Source organism: Macrobrachium nipponense, chromosome 15, assembly GCF_015104395.2.
Source record: "Macrobrachium nipponense isolate FS-2020 chromosome 15, ASM1510439v2, whole genome shotgun sequence".
Lineage (NCBI taxonomy): Eukaryota > Metazoa > Arthropoda > Malacostraca > Decapoda > Palaemonidae > Macrobrachium > Macrobrachium nipponense.
This window is the reverse complement of record NC_087208.1, coordinates 63788794-63804548: the sequence shown is the minus strand read 5'-3', so window position 1 is coordinate 63804548 and position 15755 is coordinate 63788794. Positions and strand designations below refer to the sequence as shown.

At 37.5% G+C, this 15755-nt stretch overlaps 2 protein-coding genes across 4 annotated transcripts in view; one reads left to right on the top strand and one right to left on the bottom strand.

Annotated features, from left to right (window-relative positions):
- Positions 1 to 15755, top strand: part of LOC135195019 (queuine tRNA-ribosyltransferase catalytic subunit 1-like) — a 310854-nt gene that overhangs the window by 291418 nt on the left and 3681 nt on the right. The gene's annotated exons all lie outside the window — the stretch shown is intronic.
- LOC135195018 (adhesion G protein-coupled receptor A3-like) overlaps positions 10451 to 15755 on the bottom strand; it is a 506010-nt gene continuing 500705 nt past the window's right edge. For all 3 annotated transcript variants that reach the window (XM_064221310.1, XM_064221312.1, XM_064221311.1), the window contains one exon: positions 10451 to 15265. In XM_064221310.1, coding sequence (XP_064077380.1) covers positions 11449 to 15265 — 3817 coding nt within the window. In that variant the 3' untranslated portion in view covers positions 10451 to 11448. The remainder of the gene's footprint in view (positions 15266 to 15755) is intronic.

Below are 15755 nucleotides of genomic sequence, written 5' to 3'. Positions count from 1 at the left end.
GGCCCGGTTTTTAGTGTGGGAAGTTAAATGTGTAAAATTGCTTGATGGTGCTTCCCTCAAAGTTTTCTGTATTTTCTTTCAGTAATTCCTTTTTGAGATATACTATTATTCAGTTTTATGCGCTTTCGTACGTTTGGTATGTTGAAAAGTTTTTTTTTTTCTATGTTTCCTTTGACTTTTATTTTCTCTCTTGTCTTCGTTAACTTGTGTCGTCTTACCCTCTCGTACCAACACGCTCCAGTCCTCTCTCACCCTTTTAACGAAGAGCAGCATCCTATCTTCTGCATCTTATCTCCTTCAGCATCTTTTTCGAGCCACATACATCTCCTCTTATCACGCAGTTTGTCACCTACAGCATCCCAGCCAATATCTCTTAGAATGGTTCGTAGCGCTGTGCACTGGGTCGTTCGTCTTATCTGCCGTTTCCAGTTAATTATCTCTGCCATTTTTCGAGCTTGGAAATTTAGCGCGAGTTATAACCCCAACTTTGGCGTTTTTGCCTTTCGTGAAAGTTTGCCTCTAAAGTATTTTACTCTGAAAAATATTAAGTAATTATCCTCTTGTGCTGCTATCAGATCTTTGGTATAAACAAAAGTTATGGTCGTAGGGTTGCGTTTGATAGATATTAGGATAGCATACAAGATAGTAACTATATAAGCCGTCAAAAGTAGCGCCGAATAAAGAAGTGCCTGTCCTTGGTTTTTTAATATATTTTGATATGGATTGATGAGGATTGTCAGGGGAAAGGAAGACCAGTTGTGCAGGGAGTATTAAATGAAACTTACCTGGTGTTTCAAGGTGATAAGTAAATAAATCTGAGAGTTTTAAGAAGGAATTTGGCAAGTGTGCGGTATTAAATGTATGAGAGGACAGTGCAGCTGTGTAGGACATTATTACATTATTATTATGAGTGTTGAGTGAAGAGTTTTATAGAGATTAATAAAAACTAACGAAAAGATTACACCCGTAAGCAGAAGTAGTAATAACTATAATTAAAGTGACTAATGATTAATGGCTGGAAATGCAAGTAAAATATAGAAGCTACGGATTTGAATTTTCCACAGAATTCATGTGAACTAAAAAGTTTTAAAATGTGAGGATGAGATACGTGAAGTATGCTATTAAGCTTAAAACAGGTAGTCGTGTTATGACTTGGGATGGAAGGATGTCACAAAAGGATGCGTGAAGGATTAGAGGATGTTCAAGAGTATATACTAGGGAATGTCTGGATGGCATTAGCAGGCAGACCTTTTGTAATCCGAATAAGTCTACACTTATCTTCTTTCCCTTGGCATTTGGAAGGAAAGTGAAGTGATGATTGCTATAGTTTAGCATTTGAAGTTTCTACGTTCTTGGTTATACAGTTTGGAATATAATATATATGCATATATTACGTATAATATATATATATATATATTATATATATAATTATATATATTGTATATGAAATTGTATTGGTAAACGTTCCTTTCCCCTCCCATTTAAGATTCCCCTACCGTAACTCCCATAAATCCCTCTTTAAATTACCATTCCCTGTAACGGCCCCCCTCTGATAAATCCCCTTTTTTTCTTTTCCCTAGATATAAGCTGGTGTGACAAAAGGATTAAGAGATTAATCCGGATTTACAACCTAATGAATCCGATGGGGGAGTTTACCTAAGGTTTAGGACTTGTTGCATGAGAGAGAGAGAGAGAGAGAGAGAGAGAACAAAAGCAGTAAAAGGGGCGGCATTGTAAACACGCCATGAAAATAACCATACCCTTTGGATCAGAGACCCACATTTAATTCATGAATGAACAATGAATTGTGTATTCCAATAATGACAGAGAAGGTACTGTGAGAGAGAGAGAGAGAGAGAGAGAGAGAGAGAGAGAGAGAGAGAGACAGAGCAGAGCAGAGCTATTGCTGAATGTAAGAGAAATAGAGAACGTGACAAGGAAATTGGGGAAACTGTTTCGGGAATATGTAATTGGAAAATTGAGTGATTGATGGGTAGGGAGAAGGAAACACGAGGCGAGGGAATGCAGACATTGATATTGGAAATGACAGCAGGTTTAGATTGCATGTAGTAGATGGAGGTAGTTGCAGGTCAGTGTTTTGTATATATATTTTTTTCTGTGTCAAATGATTGTTTTATTGTTTTGAATATGTGTTAGTTTTGAGTGTAAAAGAATTTGAGGGGAACGTAGTTGATGTGCGTTAGTTTTCAGGCAGCGGCTTCGATTATACCTTGAAGTTTGTATTTGTTTATGTTTATGAATAAATTGTTTTTAGTTTAGAATCGTTCCCATGAAAGAAAGCTGTAAACAAAGAGAGACTAATATAAGGAACAGAGATAAAGATATGGAACGTGGAATAGAGATCTGTAAATTTTATATCTCTTAAAGCTGACACATCTTTCAAAACTTGGTGAGAATCTCGATGAAAGAATTTGCCTGTGGGCGTTTTTCACTTCTTTTAATGCTGTAGTCTTTGTTTTTTCTGTCTAAACATTTTTTTTTTTACCTTCAACATCATTCATGTTTTAATAGAATTACCAAATATTGATTCATCCTTGCTTATGGTTTTCTGTTCCCTATAAAATTTCCGTTTAAGAAATGTGGTCTTTGGTTTCTTTTAGGGATAGATAAAATAATTCATCACACCTACGCTCTGTGTTTCCTCCATGGAACAAGTGGGAAAGGTTTACAAAACGATTCGTGATCATATATTAACGTAATCTGTAGTACCATAATAGATGATCAAATGGGCCTGTTACCGAGTCATGTTCATCTCTCAGCCTGGGTCCAAAAGCATGTGAATAAATCTCAGTCCTTTATATTGTGTTCTTGGCGAGACACATTATAAGAAATTAAAACAAGGTAAAAAATCTTAAGCAGCGGATTTTTTTTTTTTTTTTTCTATTTGTAACAAAAAGCGTTCATCTAATCTGTAAGACCTTAGTCCGGAAAGAATCGCTAATATTTTTATTGGTTAAGAATTAATATATATAAGGTTTCCAAATTACTGTAATTGTGCTGCCTGTTGTTTTCAAAGACATTAGTGAAGGTGCAATTGAAAATCCTGACACGCACACCATAAAGAATCATTGCCTGTTTTGACAACCACTTTATGTATATGGAATGTGACTATGCCACTGTTACCAGATAAGGAAGAAAAACAGCTCATCGTTCTAAACATTACTTCTTGCATATTTTGTCTGCAAATATGGCTTAGGAATCAGTGGGTCTTCATTCATAAGCAAATCTTTAAATGAGAAGCCCAGGACAATGATGAACTTTGCATTAGACACTTTATTGAAAGTGGCTTATGAACCAGGCATTGTGCTAAGCTTTTCGGCCATATTCACATCCAAAATAACAACCTAAACAACCTAAACGAAATAAAAAAAAAGTAAGAGGAATGGTTTAAAATGAAGATAATTAAATTTGAAAATAGGTCAGAATATTGACCCTTTTTGTACAGAAGTCGTCTAGATTATTTCCGACGGCACTGTTCTTTGCCAAGCGTATACAATTCCCCCGTGCAATCACGTAAAAAAAAAAAATAAAAGCAAGTTTTCTCTTCATTCTCTCTCGAAGACAAACAGACAGAGTCACCCAACTCCAGAACGAACTGTCTTCGCTTTATAGCAGCCATCGCTTCGGTGCCTGGCGCGGCTCACACAGGAAACTCATTTCGCAAAGTAAACTCATTTCTCCATCCTAATAGAGTGGCGCCCTTACGTCAGGTCCTCCCGCACTGCAAAGGTGAAAACTTCTGCTTAAGGTTAATCAAAGTTCACCTAAGTTTATCAAAGTTGACTATGGCTTTAGGGAGAAGTTTTTTTTTTCCCTCCAACGCGTCACCGATGATAAGATTGTAAATTGCTTTTTTTTCTCTCTCGCTCTCTCCTACACCTATCGAAGGCGGGAAGAGAAAAGAAAGTTTTGAAATTCGGTTAAAACTCGCCAGTAAATTTCCAATTCATGTCTCGCACTTTTCCATTCCATTCTCATTCACTCCCTTCTTCCACCTCCCTCCCTCCCTCTTCTTCCTCCTCCTCCTCCTCCTCCTCCTCCTCCTCCTCCTCCTCCTCCTCGTGTCTTCCATCCTCCTGCCCCAGCCCCTCGAAAAGATAAAAAACATTTAGGAGTTTCTTAACTATTTGGTCCGCTGTTCCAAGACCGGTTCAAAAAGGGCGGAGTTGAATTCGAGTTTTTCAGGTGTCCTTTTTGGATAGCAAACTTTTCAAATGTAAGCGGGGAGGTGGATTGTTGTGTGTGTGTGTGTGTGTGTGTGTGTGTGTGTGTGTGTGTGCGCATCAGAGAGAGAGTAAGAGAAACGTAACTTTTTTTTTTTTGTACCTTGTCTCCGTCGTCATTGCTTTATACGCTGCTGTTACTGAGAGAGAGAGAGAGAGATATCATTAAAATGAGTGTTTTATAGATAAGAATTTTTATACCTGTTTTGGTTCTTTTATATTGCCGTTTTAACTTTTTTTCTTGAGCATTGACAAATAATAATAATAATATTTCTGCATCCTCAATTCAACAAGGCTTGGCAAAGCTTTTATTTGAGATAGGAGCTTGCGAACACACGGTGCGCTATTGTCCTTATTGCTTTTGTATTGTTTGGTATACCATTGTGCTTGAGAAGTAGTATCCGATGAAGAGAGGCAACCGCGACAAACGCAGGTATCGGCCCATGAAGCTTTTGGCAACGTTCTTAATCTTTTAAATAGAAATATCTTGAAAAGCCAGCAGAAATATCAAAGATATAATAATAGCTTTTCTTCAGTCTTATATTCTAAATCAAATGAGAGTTTGCTTTAGCTGCTTTCAGAAAAATGGGGAAGTGACGAAACCGATTTATATGTTATCGGATTATCTTCTCATCTCCTCCTCTCTCTCCCCGTCTTCGTCGCAACTCTTAAATGTAAATTCTGTCCCATTGAGAGCAGCTGCTTTTAGTGTCAAGGCTGTTCTTACCCTCCCCCATCCCCCTCACCCCAGTCAATCCCCAGCCCTCCCTTTCCTTCCGATATAGGAAACGGAGTGTGCCTACTGCATAAAAATGGAGGTTTCTTATAAGAGGGAAGTTAGGTACAGTTTCCTCTCTTCTTTTTATGGCCGTAACTTTCTGCTGAGTCTCGGTTCTTTGATGCCATACTTTACGATTCGGATCGTCTCTCGTGGATCGTTCGTGCCTTCTTATCTATATTGTTTTATTAAGGCTAATCGGTTTTCCGCTTGTCGTCTTGTGGTGCAGTTATTTTATGGACTTTTTATTTATTTTGCTGTTCAGTTTACTGGTTTTCCCTATTTTGTATAAATTGTCTTTTCTCGTATTCTCTGTAATGCTTTTGTTTTGTTCTTTCATGATATTCCTTTGCATTTATAGCTTGTCTTAGCAGTCTGGACTTCGTATTTCAGGATTACAGCGCTTTTTACAATGCTGCAGAGCTGCTATTCCCTCTGCTTTCAAGTTACTTAACCGTTGTTTCTGCCTTTTTAGATTTTATGTTTAGCAAACGTTCGCGTGCATTGCATTGTCTTTTCCAGTACAAAGTACGTACTGTAATCGTTTTTTTACTTTTAGCATATGCTTGTGGCCTTTTTTTATGCGTGAACAGTGATCGTTTGAATCTGCCGTTTTCCATTCTACTTTTCTGTTTTCTTTTTTCTCCATCGGTACTGAAGATTGATCGTTTGTTGTCGATCTCATCCATCCATTCCTATCGTCATCCCAAATCTGCAGCAAGACGCTGACAATGGAAAACGTGGGATCCTTTTCCGATGATAGATTTCATGAAAATTCCGGCTTTGTTATCGGCGCGCCGAGCAATTTGCAGACCCTTTCTGCATTTTCACTTGCCTTTATTAACGTTCTTTTGGTGTTGGGTACTTCGTTTACCTCCATACTGGAAGGGGTTTGCTTAATGCGAAAGTCAGCCATTATTTCGTAGTGGCCTACCAAGTAAATGAGATACGTTCAGAAGTGAAAGACTGCAACTTTTCGGTCTAATGTTCTCTGTACGAAAAATGTAAAACTGCGCGAACAAGATTGAGAGAGAGAGAGAGAGAGAGAGAGAGAGAGAGAGAGAGAGAGAGAGAGAGAGCGGGGGGGGGGGTGGGGGGCGTTACTTTCGCCTCAATATTTTGTCCTTTGATGTTGTTCGACGACGCCTTCGCCAGGCTTGGTGTTTACCTGCGTTTCCATTCACCCTGCTCTCCCTGGCCGCCAACAGAAAAGCATCCTCTTCCTCTTAAGGAAACTCATCTTTAGTGGGAAGTGGGTGGGGAGAGGGGTAGGAGGTGGGGAGGGGGTCTTAGAAGAGACCCCTGCCTCTGCGGGCGCGTAAGAACGCTGACTCTCTCTCTCTCTCTTTCTCTCTCCAATGCAGGTATTCAACCGCCCTGGCTTTGAAGAACCCCAAGCGTTTGATCTGCTAAAAAAAAGCAGCTCGCATCGTTCTCGTACTCGTAAGTATCTTGTTGGTTCCGCGAGTCCCCTTACTCTCTCATTTTTCACTCGCTCTTGTTAAGGACGTTCTTCTCCTGATGCCATTTGTGAGGGTGTCTTTTCGTTTATGCTAATTATGGAAACTTGAGTTTGGATGTATGAAAGCAAGAAGGATATCATGTTTGATTTAGTGCGCCCTTCAGCAGATGAACGTTATCTCAAGACCACTGAAAAAACTCTTGCTCGGTCTGTAGTCGAAGAAAATGGTCGTGACTGGATGTAAAGCAACTAAATGGGGCACATGAGTGAGGGAGCCCATTTGCAGCATTCTACAGGATTTTGACAGTTTATTTGCTTCTGGGCTACATGTTTTTTATTGTGGAAATTGAACGAACAATAGCAGTATACGGTTTGATAAGACTAAAGCGTTTTGAATGAGTATTACAGCCCCTTTATAAACTTTTAGTCATCATCAGCGGTAATAATGTCATGAAAGTCTTTCCACATTATAATAATAAAAGGAATATATGAGTTCTGGAATTCCTAATGTGACAAATTGCTGCACTTTTATGGAGTGTGGATGGTGATATAAGCAAAGTGAGTGGCATGTCGAAGGGGTTCTGTTACAAAGGTGTTGATGGCAATTCCCTGCTGAAATGAGATTATGCAGACATCGTTTGGGGTGGCTTATAGGAAGGGCGTCGTCTTGTCTCTTGTTTGATCTATCTGTTACACACACTTCGGGTTACGGTAAAATACCGAATGTCCGGCCTCTACCGTAGCGCGACCACCTTCCCGAAAAAGTACTTTTAACACGACCTGTAACCCAGGATAGACATTAGTCAAGAGCCAGCGTCCGTCGAAGCAACACCTCGATACCTCTACTATCCTCTCGAAGTAAGTTTTTTCTCCCAAGTCACAAATTAAGGCCATGATTTCCGATTTTCGGGAAAGTGGTCGCGCTATGGTAGAGGCCGGCCATTCGGTATTTTACCCTATAGCATCGTACAGGATGATTAAAGGCGCATTTGATGCAAAGGCTGCTTAGGATCATTGGACGTTCCATAAACAGAGTCATAACTTAATAATGCAAGAATTCTACACGCTCTTATTTTAGAGAGGTTGCATAAGATCTTGAGGTTCTAACTGACCTAAGGTCATTTAGAGATGGCATAAGTATGTTTTGATGTGTTTTGTTTATGAGGTTTAGGCCAAGCACTGGAACGTATCTCGGTTATTCAGTGTCTACAGAGCTCAAGTTCAAGGGAAGGTAAAAAGTTTTAAAATTCCTTCCATGACCATAGCCTTGAAACATGGGTTGTAGCAACCATGCATTTCAGGACTAAACAAATTTTTGTGGTTTATAGGTGCTGTCTTATCTGTTCACTCTACCTTTCACTTTGTTTGGGCCGTTAGTCTGCAAAGGATAAATACCACGAGCACAGTCTTTACACAAAGGTTGCCTTTGACCAAAGGATGTCATGACCCTGAACCACAGCTATTGTACAAGGTCAAGGTCTTTGGTAGAAACTGAAAGAATTTCTTTTATTTGTCGTAACTTCTGTGATGGAGGAATTCTTCACTCATTTTACAAGCAGGTTGAACAAGGTTTGCATCTTTCATTAACCACAGCATATATTAAAAAAAAGTACGACCATTCTAACGTCAATAGGTTCCATGTATGTTCCTGGATTTGTTGAAAATACCATGGACCCATTCTTTTTTAATGGTTCAGTTTGTTGTGGGTTATGATAAATAAGTGAATTTCACCGGTTTTGGTTTACGAGTACTTACGGTACAGTATTTATGCTTGTGAGGGTTTGTAGAGGTGATGTAAAGAGAAAACAGTCTGTATGTATTATTACTTTTCAATGAGATAGGTTGCTTATGAGAGTCAGTTTAAACTCTAGTGTCTGTATCCTGAATACACTAATTTGACAGTTGTATACTGATACAAACGTCTCCGTCTTTTGAACTGAGAGAGCTTGATTTGAACTTGTTTGCCAATCTTGCTTTCGTCAACATAAAAGCAAATTTGACACTGATGACTTCATAATAATAATTGGGAAACAGGGTTTTGTTGATGAAAACAAAAATAAAAATTTACATTTTTATTTTATATTATACAAATCAGATTCATACTATAATCAGCTGCACATCATTCCATATTTACAAATGACTTTAATTAAATACAGTTTATCTGAAACATGGGATACGCTCATCAGCTGTACAGTTAGGCTATGTCAGAAAAAGTATATTCTTGAAAGTGCAGTGCAGAATAATCATTACATACAAAAATATCCTGAGATAAATAGGTTAATGACCAAGAACTCATGATGGAAAGTTGTCAACTAATGAGACTGAATAATACAGTGAAACTTAATGAGTGGCTCTCTCTTACCTTCTAGTCTTCCAAAGATCGTCGATATTTAAAATCTACGAGGTTATTAGCCCTTTTTTGAGTGAGGTGTGATATGGAATAATTCACAGTTAAGAATGTGAGGATATTAATGGTGCTTGTCATATATTGTGCATGAAAGTAACAGTTTGATGCTTTGCGTTATTCCTTACTTAGGACACTGAATTCTTACTCATACAATATGATTAAAAATTTATTTTGCTCTCTTCATTAGGATCAGATTGTGTAACATTTTAGCATTATAATTTTCATGACATTAAAAAAACCAACTACCAGTTGATTCTCTCTAGAATGTCGAACTTGCACAATAAACATGATTACAGTAGTTTAAAAGCATCACATAGAATTTTACAAATATTGTACACAGGGAGATAGTTCGTGGATAAAAATCAAATTAATTGTTAATGACTTCATGGTTCTTAATTCATATAGTAAGATGCATTCCCATGGACTACATTTACTCCTGGGTTTATCAGAATGTGATGCAAAAGAAGAAAACTTAAGTGAAAACAGTACTATAACCAAGTGAGTGAAACAAATATATTTTAAGTACAATGTGCAGTTAAACGAAAATGAAATTTTTCATGTTTCTTCCATAAAGCACAAACGACAGTGAATAGTTGAAAACAGCTTCAACATATGTTCCAGCAACTGTTTATTCGAGTTAAAATTCAAATAATTTCTCAGTACCACAGTACTATATAGCAGGGAAAATACAAAGTATTTCTTATTCTATAATACAACTTTACCTTCATGAATAACTTTAATCACTATAGATTTTCTCTTCAAGATACACTGTATTATTCAGTCTTGAGAGCTTGTGTATTGTGTTATACCGATTTAAAGCTCATGAAATCAATATAATAAATGTTTATATTCCATGAGAAGATCATTAAAGGTAAATGAAAATACACTTGAAGTCACCAGGGAAAGTTGATGAAAAAATACATTTACATATGGATGTGTTTCATAAAATGTGTTTGTGAGCAGAAACTGTGCTTATTAGGTGTTTCACTACAAGAGAGACTACTTTTTCAAGGGACTGTCAGTTAGCCATTTACGACCAAGATTTAAACAGATGGTTGGTGAAATCATAAGTTTAGAACGAATATAGAAAAGGAAAATGCAGTACAATAATGTGATTTTAAATATCACCGGCTAATGTTATCGTCACTATGTGTTGGTTTCAAAATGATTCGCAATTTGAAATTCTTACCAAATAGTATTAAACTTCTATATGCCTAGGTACCTTTTTGCATTGTGTATTTGATATGCAACAAAATTTGGAGAAAACTAGTTACTGTGTTGTAAGCAAGGTAGTTTCACTGAAATTCCTACCATTAACCTACTTCGATAGTTCCATCAGATTTGTACTTCCTTCAAGAATAATGTTATCCAATTTGTCAGTTTCATTATTTATGCTGCTCTATTTTTACAGACATTTCATTAGGTTATTAAAGGCTGTAAACTGCTCATACTTTGTACATAAAATTTTAAGTCTCTTTTTAGTTAAAAGACATTGTCTTAAGGAAATCTTTTTAGTTATGACATTGTCTTAAGTATGCCTCGTGCTTCAGGCAATCGTCTTTTGTCAAGTTTGTTAGTTAGATTCTTTAACTGCCTGGCGACATGATGTCACATTCACCAGTCCCTAGTAGAATGCACTGGCCAACACTAATTTTTCTGTACCCCAAGCTTTCAAAACATCTTTGGTTGAAATATTAAAATTACTTAATAGCATTTATCAACGAGATACAGTGTTTTCAAATTTGTGTTTAGTATTAAGTATTAACTATAATACATTACATATATAATATATATATAAATTATAAACCATAAATTCAGAAGGCTAATCCCCATTTGTATTGCACAAAAGTCTGTCTATTCCCCATTAAGTAAAAGTAAATTGAAAAAAACCTGTAAGTTAATAAAAAAAAAATTAATTATTTTCCCCTGAAAATGTGTTACATGTGATTTTCCTCTGATGTTTTCCATTTCATTTACACGGGTGTAATATTTATTATGCATTCTCGCTATTACATACCCAAATTTTAACTTCTGATGCATTCAGTTGTTCATTTTAGTATTTTTACCACGTTTATTATTTTTCTCATTAAACAACGCCTTGTATGAAGAATATTTTTCTATTCCCAGTATGGAGACAAGAATGCCACCATACTTCATGTCTCAAAAATCAAATGTTTATGTAGAAAAGAGTGATACTAACAAAGCCTACATTTCTCATCTTAATAATGAACCCATCGCCTTCACTGTATCATAATAAAATAACAGTTTGTATGGTTATACAATTAAAGATTCATACACATATGAATACTGTTATAAAAGCTTGTAACTGGCTGATATGTTCAAAGTGAGCCATATATTTTACACATATCAATTAGAAATATAAATCTATATTGAAACTGTACAAATGATTTTTTCTACGTATCTATACAGACTGTACATAGAAAATATTTAGGTGAAATAGCACAATGCATATAAAAAGAAATGCCACAAACAGGAACTTTTAAAATATAAATACTGTACAATTCTTGATACAATTCTTGAAAAAAAAAAAAGTTAGCTACACACACGTTTCTATCTTTGGATTAGATTCTGCTTCTCTGCTGCTGCTTGTTTCACCTTCCTCTAGTTCACTATCTATTGTACCTTCATGGCTGTCAGTTCTCATACTTTTATCATTGCCAGGATTACTTTCATCATCACTACACATCCTCTGGCCATCTGAGGATTTTTCACCATCATTTCTCAGTACAGTTTCCTCAGAACTGTTTGTTAAACAAAAAATAGAATTTCCAAATGAATCCACAGTATCCATTGTACTCATCCCAGTCACACACAAATTGCTATTGTTCACATCACTGGAACTATCTGCATCAGGATCTTCCACTTCCAGGTGATGATCACTTTTGTCAGTCATTGATAAATCTTGCTCTGGAAGATCATTTGCAACACACTCTGCATTATCTTTTGGAGTACTGTGAAAAGGTGCAGCTTTATCAAATGCGAAGTCATACTTTGTTCTACCTGGACTCTCAAGTAAACTGGAGTCTAAAGACCCACTATCTGGAGTGTTCTGATGAAGTCGATGTAATGGTGAGTCATAGGGAGAATCAGATATATTAACACTACCTCTGGGGCTTGTACCTACAGCAGGGTCAACACTAGCTCCACCAATGCTGGTTCCTGCCTCACTACTTGGACTCCCACAAAGATCATCCCGAGCTCCACATGCTCCATCACATAGACTGGAGTTTTCACATCCACTGACTTCACAAGCACTAATTCGTTCCTCACCACCACCACACCAATACACATCCCCACATTCACTATCCCATGCGCCACAGTCTTCATCGCCATGATCTTCACAGCTGGTTCCCATGGCCAGATGTGAAGGATCATCAAGATTTGAAGGGTAAGAATGGTGGCATTGACCATTAGACTTTTCAGATCTCTCTCTTCCATGCTTACCTACAGGAAGGCCTGACTTCATAACATGTGGCCAAGACATGTCAACACATGCACTTTCCACAGACTTCTTTGAGTTCATACTGGGTGAGTGAGGGTCAAGACTAGTCTGAAGTACTGCATGTTGTGCATTAGTAGGGGATATACCATGAACTTGTTGAGGATAAGGTATGAATTGATGAGGAATTCCATCTTTGTCAGATTCTGATGACATCGTTCCAGGTTCCCCACTTGGTAAATGGTTTATTATAATAGGAGATGTATTATCATCTGTCCAGTCATCTTTATCATCAAGTGCACAGTTTCCCTTTGGTCTAGTTGTTCTGCGCCTTGGTCTACCTGGTCTTGGTCTCTCCTTTCCTGAACGATACTTATGATGTCTAGGTAATCTCGAATGATCTACTCTTGGAATACCAATATTATCAGATCTTTCTGTCAGATCAGAGTTGAAGGAGTTTCTGTTTTTTCTAGCTAAAGCATCATCATTTACATGAGGTTGATGAGGTTGATGATGTCGAGAGTTATGATAAGGAATCATGGGCTGAGGCATCATAGCTGGAGCCTGCCCTAAAACTGGATAGTTAAATAGCTGTGGCTGCTGTAACTCTTGGGGTAAGTAAGGTAATTGTTCCAAAGCTGAGCTTTGACTTGTAGCTTGGGAGGTCAAATTACCTTCTTCAACAATACTTGGAAATGATCCAACTCTTCTCATTGGACTGATAGGTTCTTCCATATAAGCTCGAGGCTTTCTTGGAATAGTAGACCAACCACGATCAATTTCAACAGCTCTACCAGAAGTCATAGCTGGGTAAATACCAACCATAGGGGTAGTGTCAGTGTTGGGTCCCAGTACACACAGTACCTCTGGTGTAGGATCCTTGCATGCATGCTTACCACCACCCTTTTGGAATTCAGCTGGAATATAACCATACATTGAGTCTACATGTATGTTGGTATTGTTTACTTTACTTGAAGCTCCTAAACAAGATGGATCAAAGTTGTTTTTTGATGGTTCACAGTTGTTAGATCGAGAAATTTTGGGCTTGTAAACAGTAGAGTTACAATCACTATCTGTTCTATTAACTTCAAGATTATTTTGTTTTACCATCTGACGAAGGCGCTGTTTCTGGAAAAACCTCTTTGCAACTCCAGCTTGTTTTGGATTGTAAAATATTTCTGGAGCATAATGGAGGTCATTTGTCATGGTGCCTAAACTTAAAAGTTGTAAGTTATTAGATGCCTTGTTAAGACTTTCAGGTTTGTTTGATGTAAGAATGCTCTGAGAAACTGAAGATGACTTGTTTGTTTGGTGAGTCTGTGATGACTCAAGACTATGGGTACTTGGAGCTCCAACAGGTCCACAGGCCTGATTATTTGATGGTACAATGTGATTAGCACCACTGTTGTTAACAGGTGCTGTTAAATGAACTTCTTCCTCCTCCTTTCTTTGCCTTGCAAAGACACAAGAATACTCGCGCCATGCATCCCAAACATCATTTCTACTAAAACAAAAAAATACAAATATAAAAATACCAAGGCTGCTGGCACAAATAGCATAAATAATGCTAAAGATGGTGTTATGATGAGGAATAACAGAGGCAAATGGTGCAGCAGTTGTAATGGCAGCAGCTGCCCATGTCAAAATGAACAATAAAAGTGTAACTACATGAGCCCTCAGTTGTGTTAATGGACTATGCTGGCCATCTGATACACTAACAGTAGTATCTCGTGAGGCAATACTCAGCTCATCTTCAGCCCCAGGATTTACATTTTCAGAATTGGGTGAGTTGGCATCCAGTAGTTCTAACTCAGTTGTCTCTGTGGCTCCAGTAGCTTCATTGTATGTAGTGCGGTGTGACCTTAGCATACAATGGGTTAAAAGGAAAAATGTAGACAAGATGAAAGCAAGAGCAGCAGTAGGTGCATAAAATGCTCCTAAACTTGGTCCCCAAGCTAAGAAACAATAACTGTAGCCAGCATACTGTTGGAGATTAACGGCTGCAGATATACCACATAGTATAAGTGCTATGCCCCAACCAACAAGGTAAAACCTAAGCATGGGTTTTGGAGGAAGAGGAATGTCTTGTGGGGGTTCTTCCACTGGTACAGGAGGTCTCAGTGCTTTTGTAACTTTCTTGTACAAGTTGGTGACAGTTACTATGATCCAGAGAAGTACACATGTTGTCAAGTAATGAAGAGCAACACCTATCCCCTGACACAACTTTTGATTTTCAGTTTGGTAAACGCCTACTGTAAAAAGTGTCACTAAGAGCAAAAGGGCAATCCATGTGTTCATCAGGGAGTGCTTATTTTTGTTCATTGTATTTATACAATGATGGTTTGCTGCCCATGTAATAATAGATGCCATTAAAAACAAAATGCATATAGCACTTCCCACATACACTCCTGGGGCACTTAACCTAAATTCTGCACCTCTGGCACCAGCTTGACTTCGATGTAATGCTGCCATGTCTTGTAACAGCCCAAAATGAGCTAGTCGATCACAACGGAAGACTATCAGAGAGTTCCATTCTTGTTCAATTTTACACCCTTCACTGGTCCAGTTCCCTTGTGTTCCTGAAGCATTTCGTTTCCACCAAACAGGCATAATATTATGGCTATAAATAGCAGAACGTAAAGTTATGTAGACATGATCATCAAGTAGTATGTCCTCGTCCTGATCACTAACACGTACCCCTATGACTGGAGAAGTGACTTCCCAGGTGTCAGATTTGCTTGCCATCACTCTTGGGAAGAGGTTTGCAGTCTGATATACAAAAAATTGTAGCTGGACAGAAGACTGAGATGCAGATTCCTCAAGGTCATCTGATGAATTCATTGCGGGCAGATTCTCTTTCCGAAACAAGCTAGAAGGAACCTGGATTTGTGCATCCATAATTTCATCCTCGCTACTGCAAATAAAAATAAGGGGTAGCTGTAAAGTTTGTAAATTAAATAGCACATACTGTGTTTTCCATCTAATGCTTTATTAATCTGTTAAGACAAAAAATTTAATATACGTATAGCAAAACATTATTAATTTTTCAGAGTAATATACCATTAAAAGTAGTTTAAGGTTCATTATATTAGTTCAAACTTGAAAATGAGCAAGTATGTAAATGTTACTTTAGGTTTCCTAATGAAAAAACAGTATTATAATTAAGATCTGACTGTAATACTGGAGCTTTGTACATTTATGATAAAAGTACAAGAAAATCATACCCCTTGTCATCATGAGCACTGAGAAATTTCCTTCAAACATTGGTCACAATGGCTATGTTAAAAGTATTACTTCCTCTTGTAACAGATGATAAAGCATTTCTTTTAGTGAAAATAAACAATATGTACTACTACATTACCTAAAAGGAGAGTTTATTAATTATATATAATGGAACAGATCTC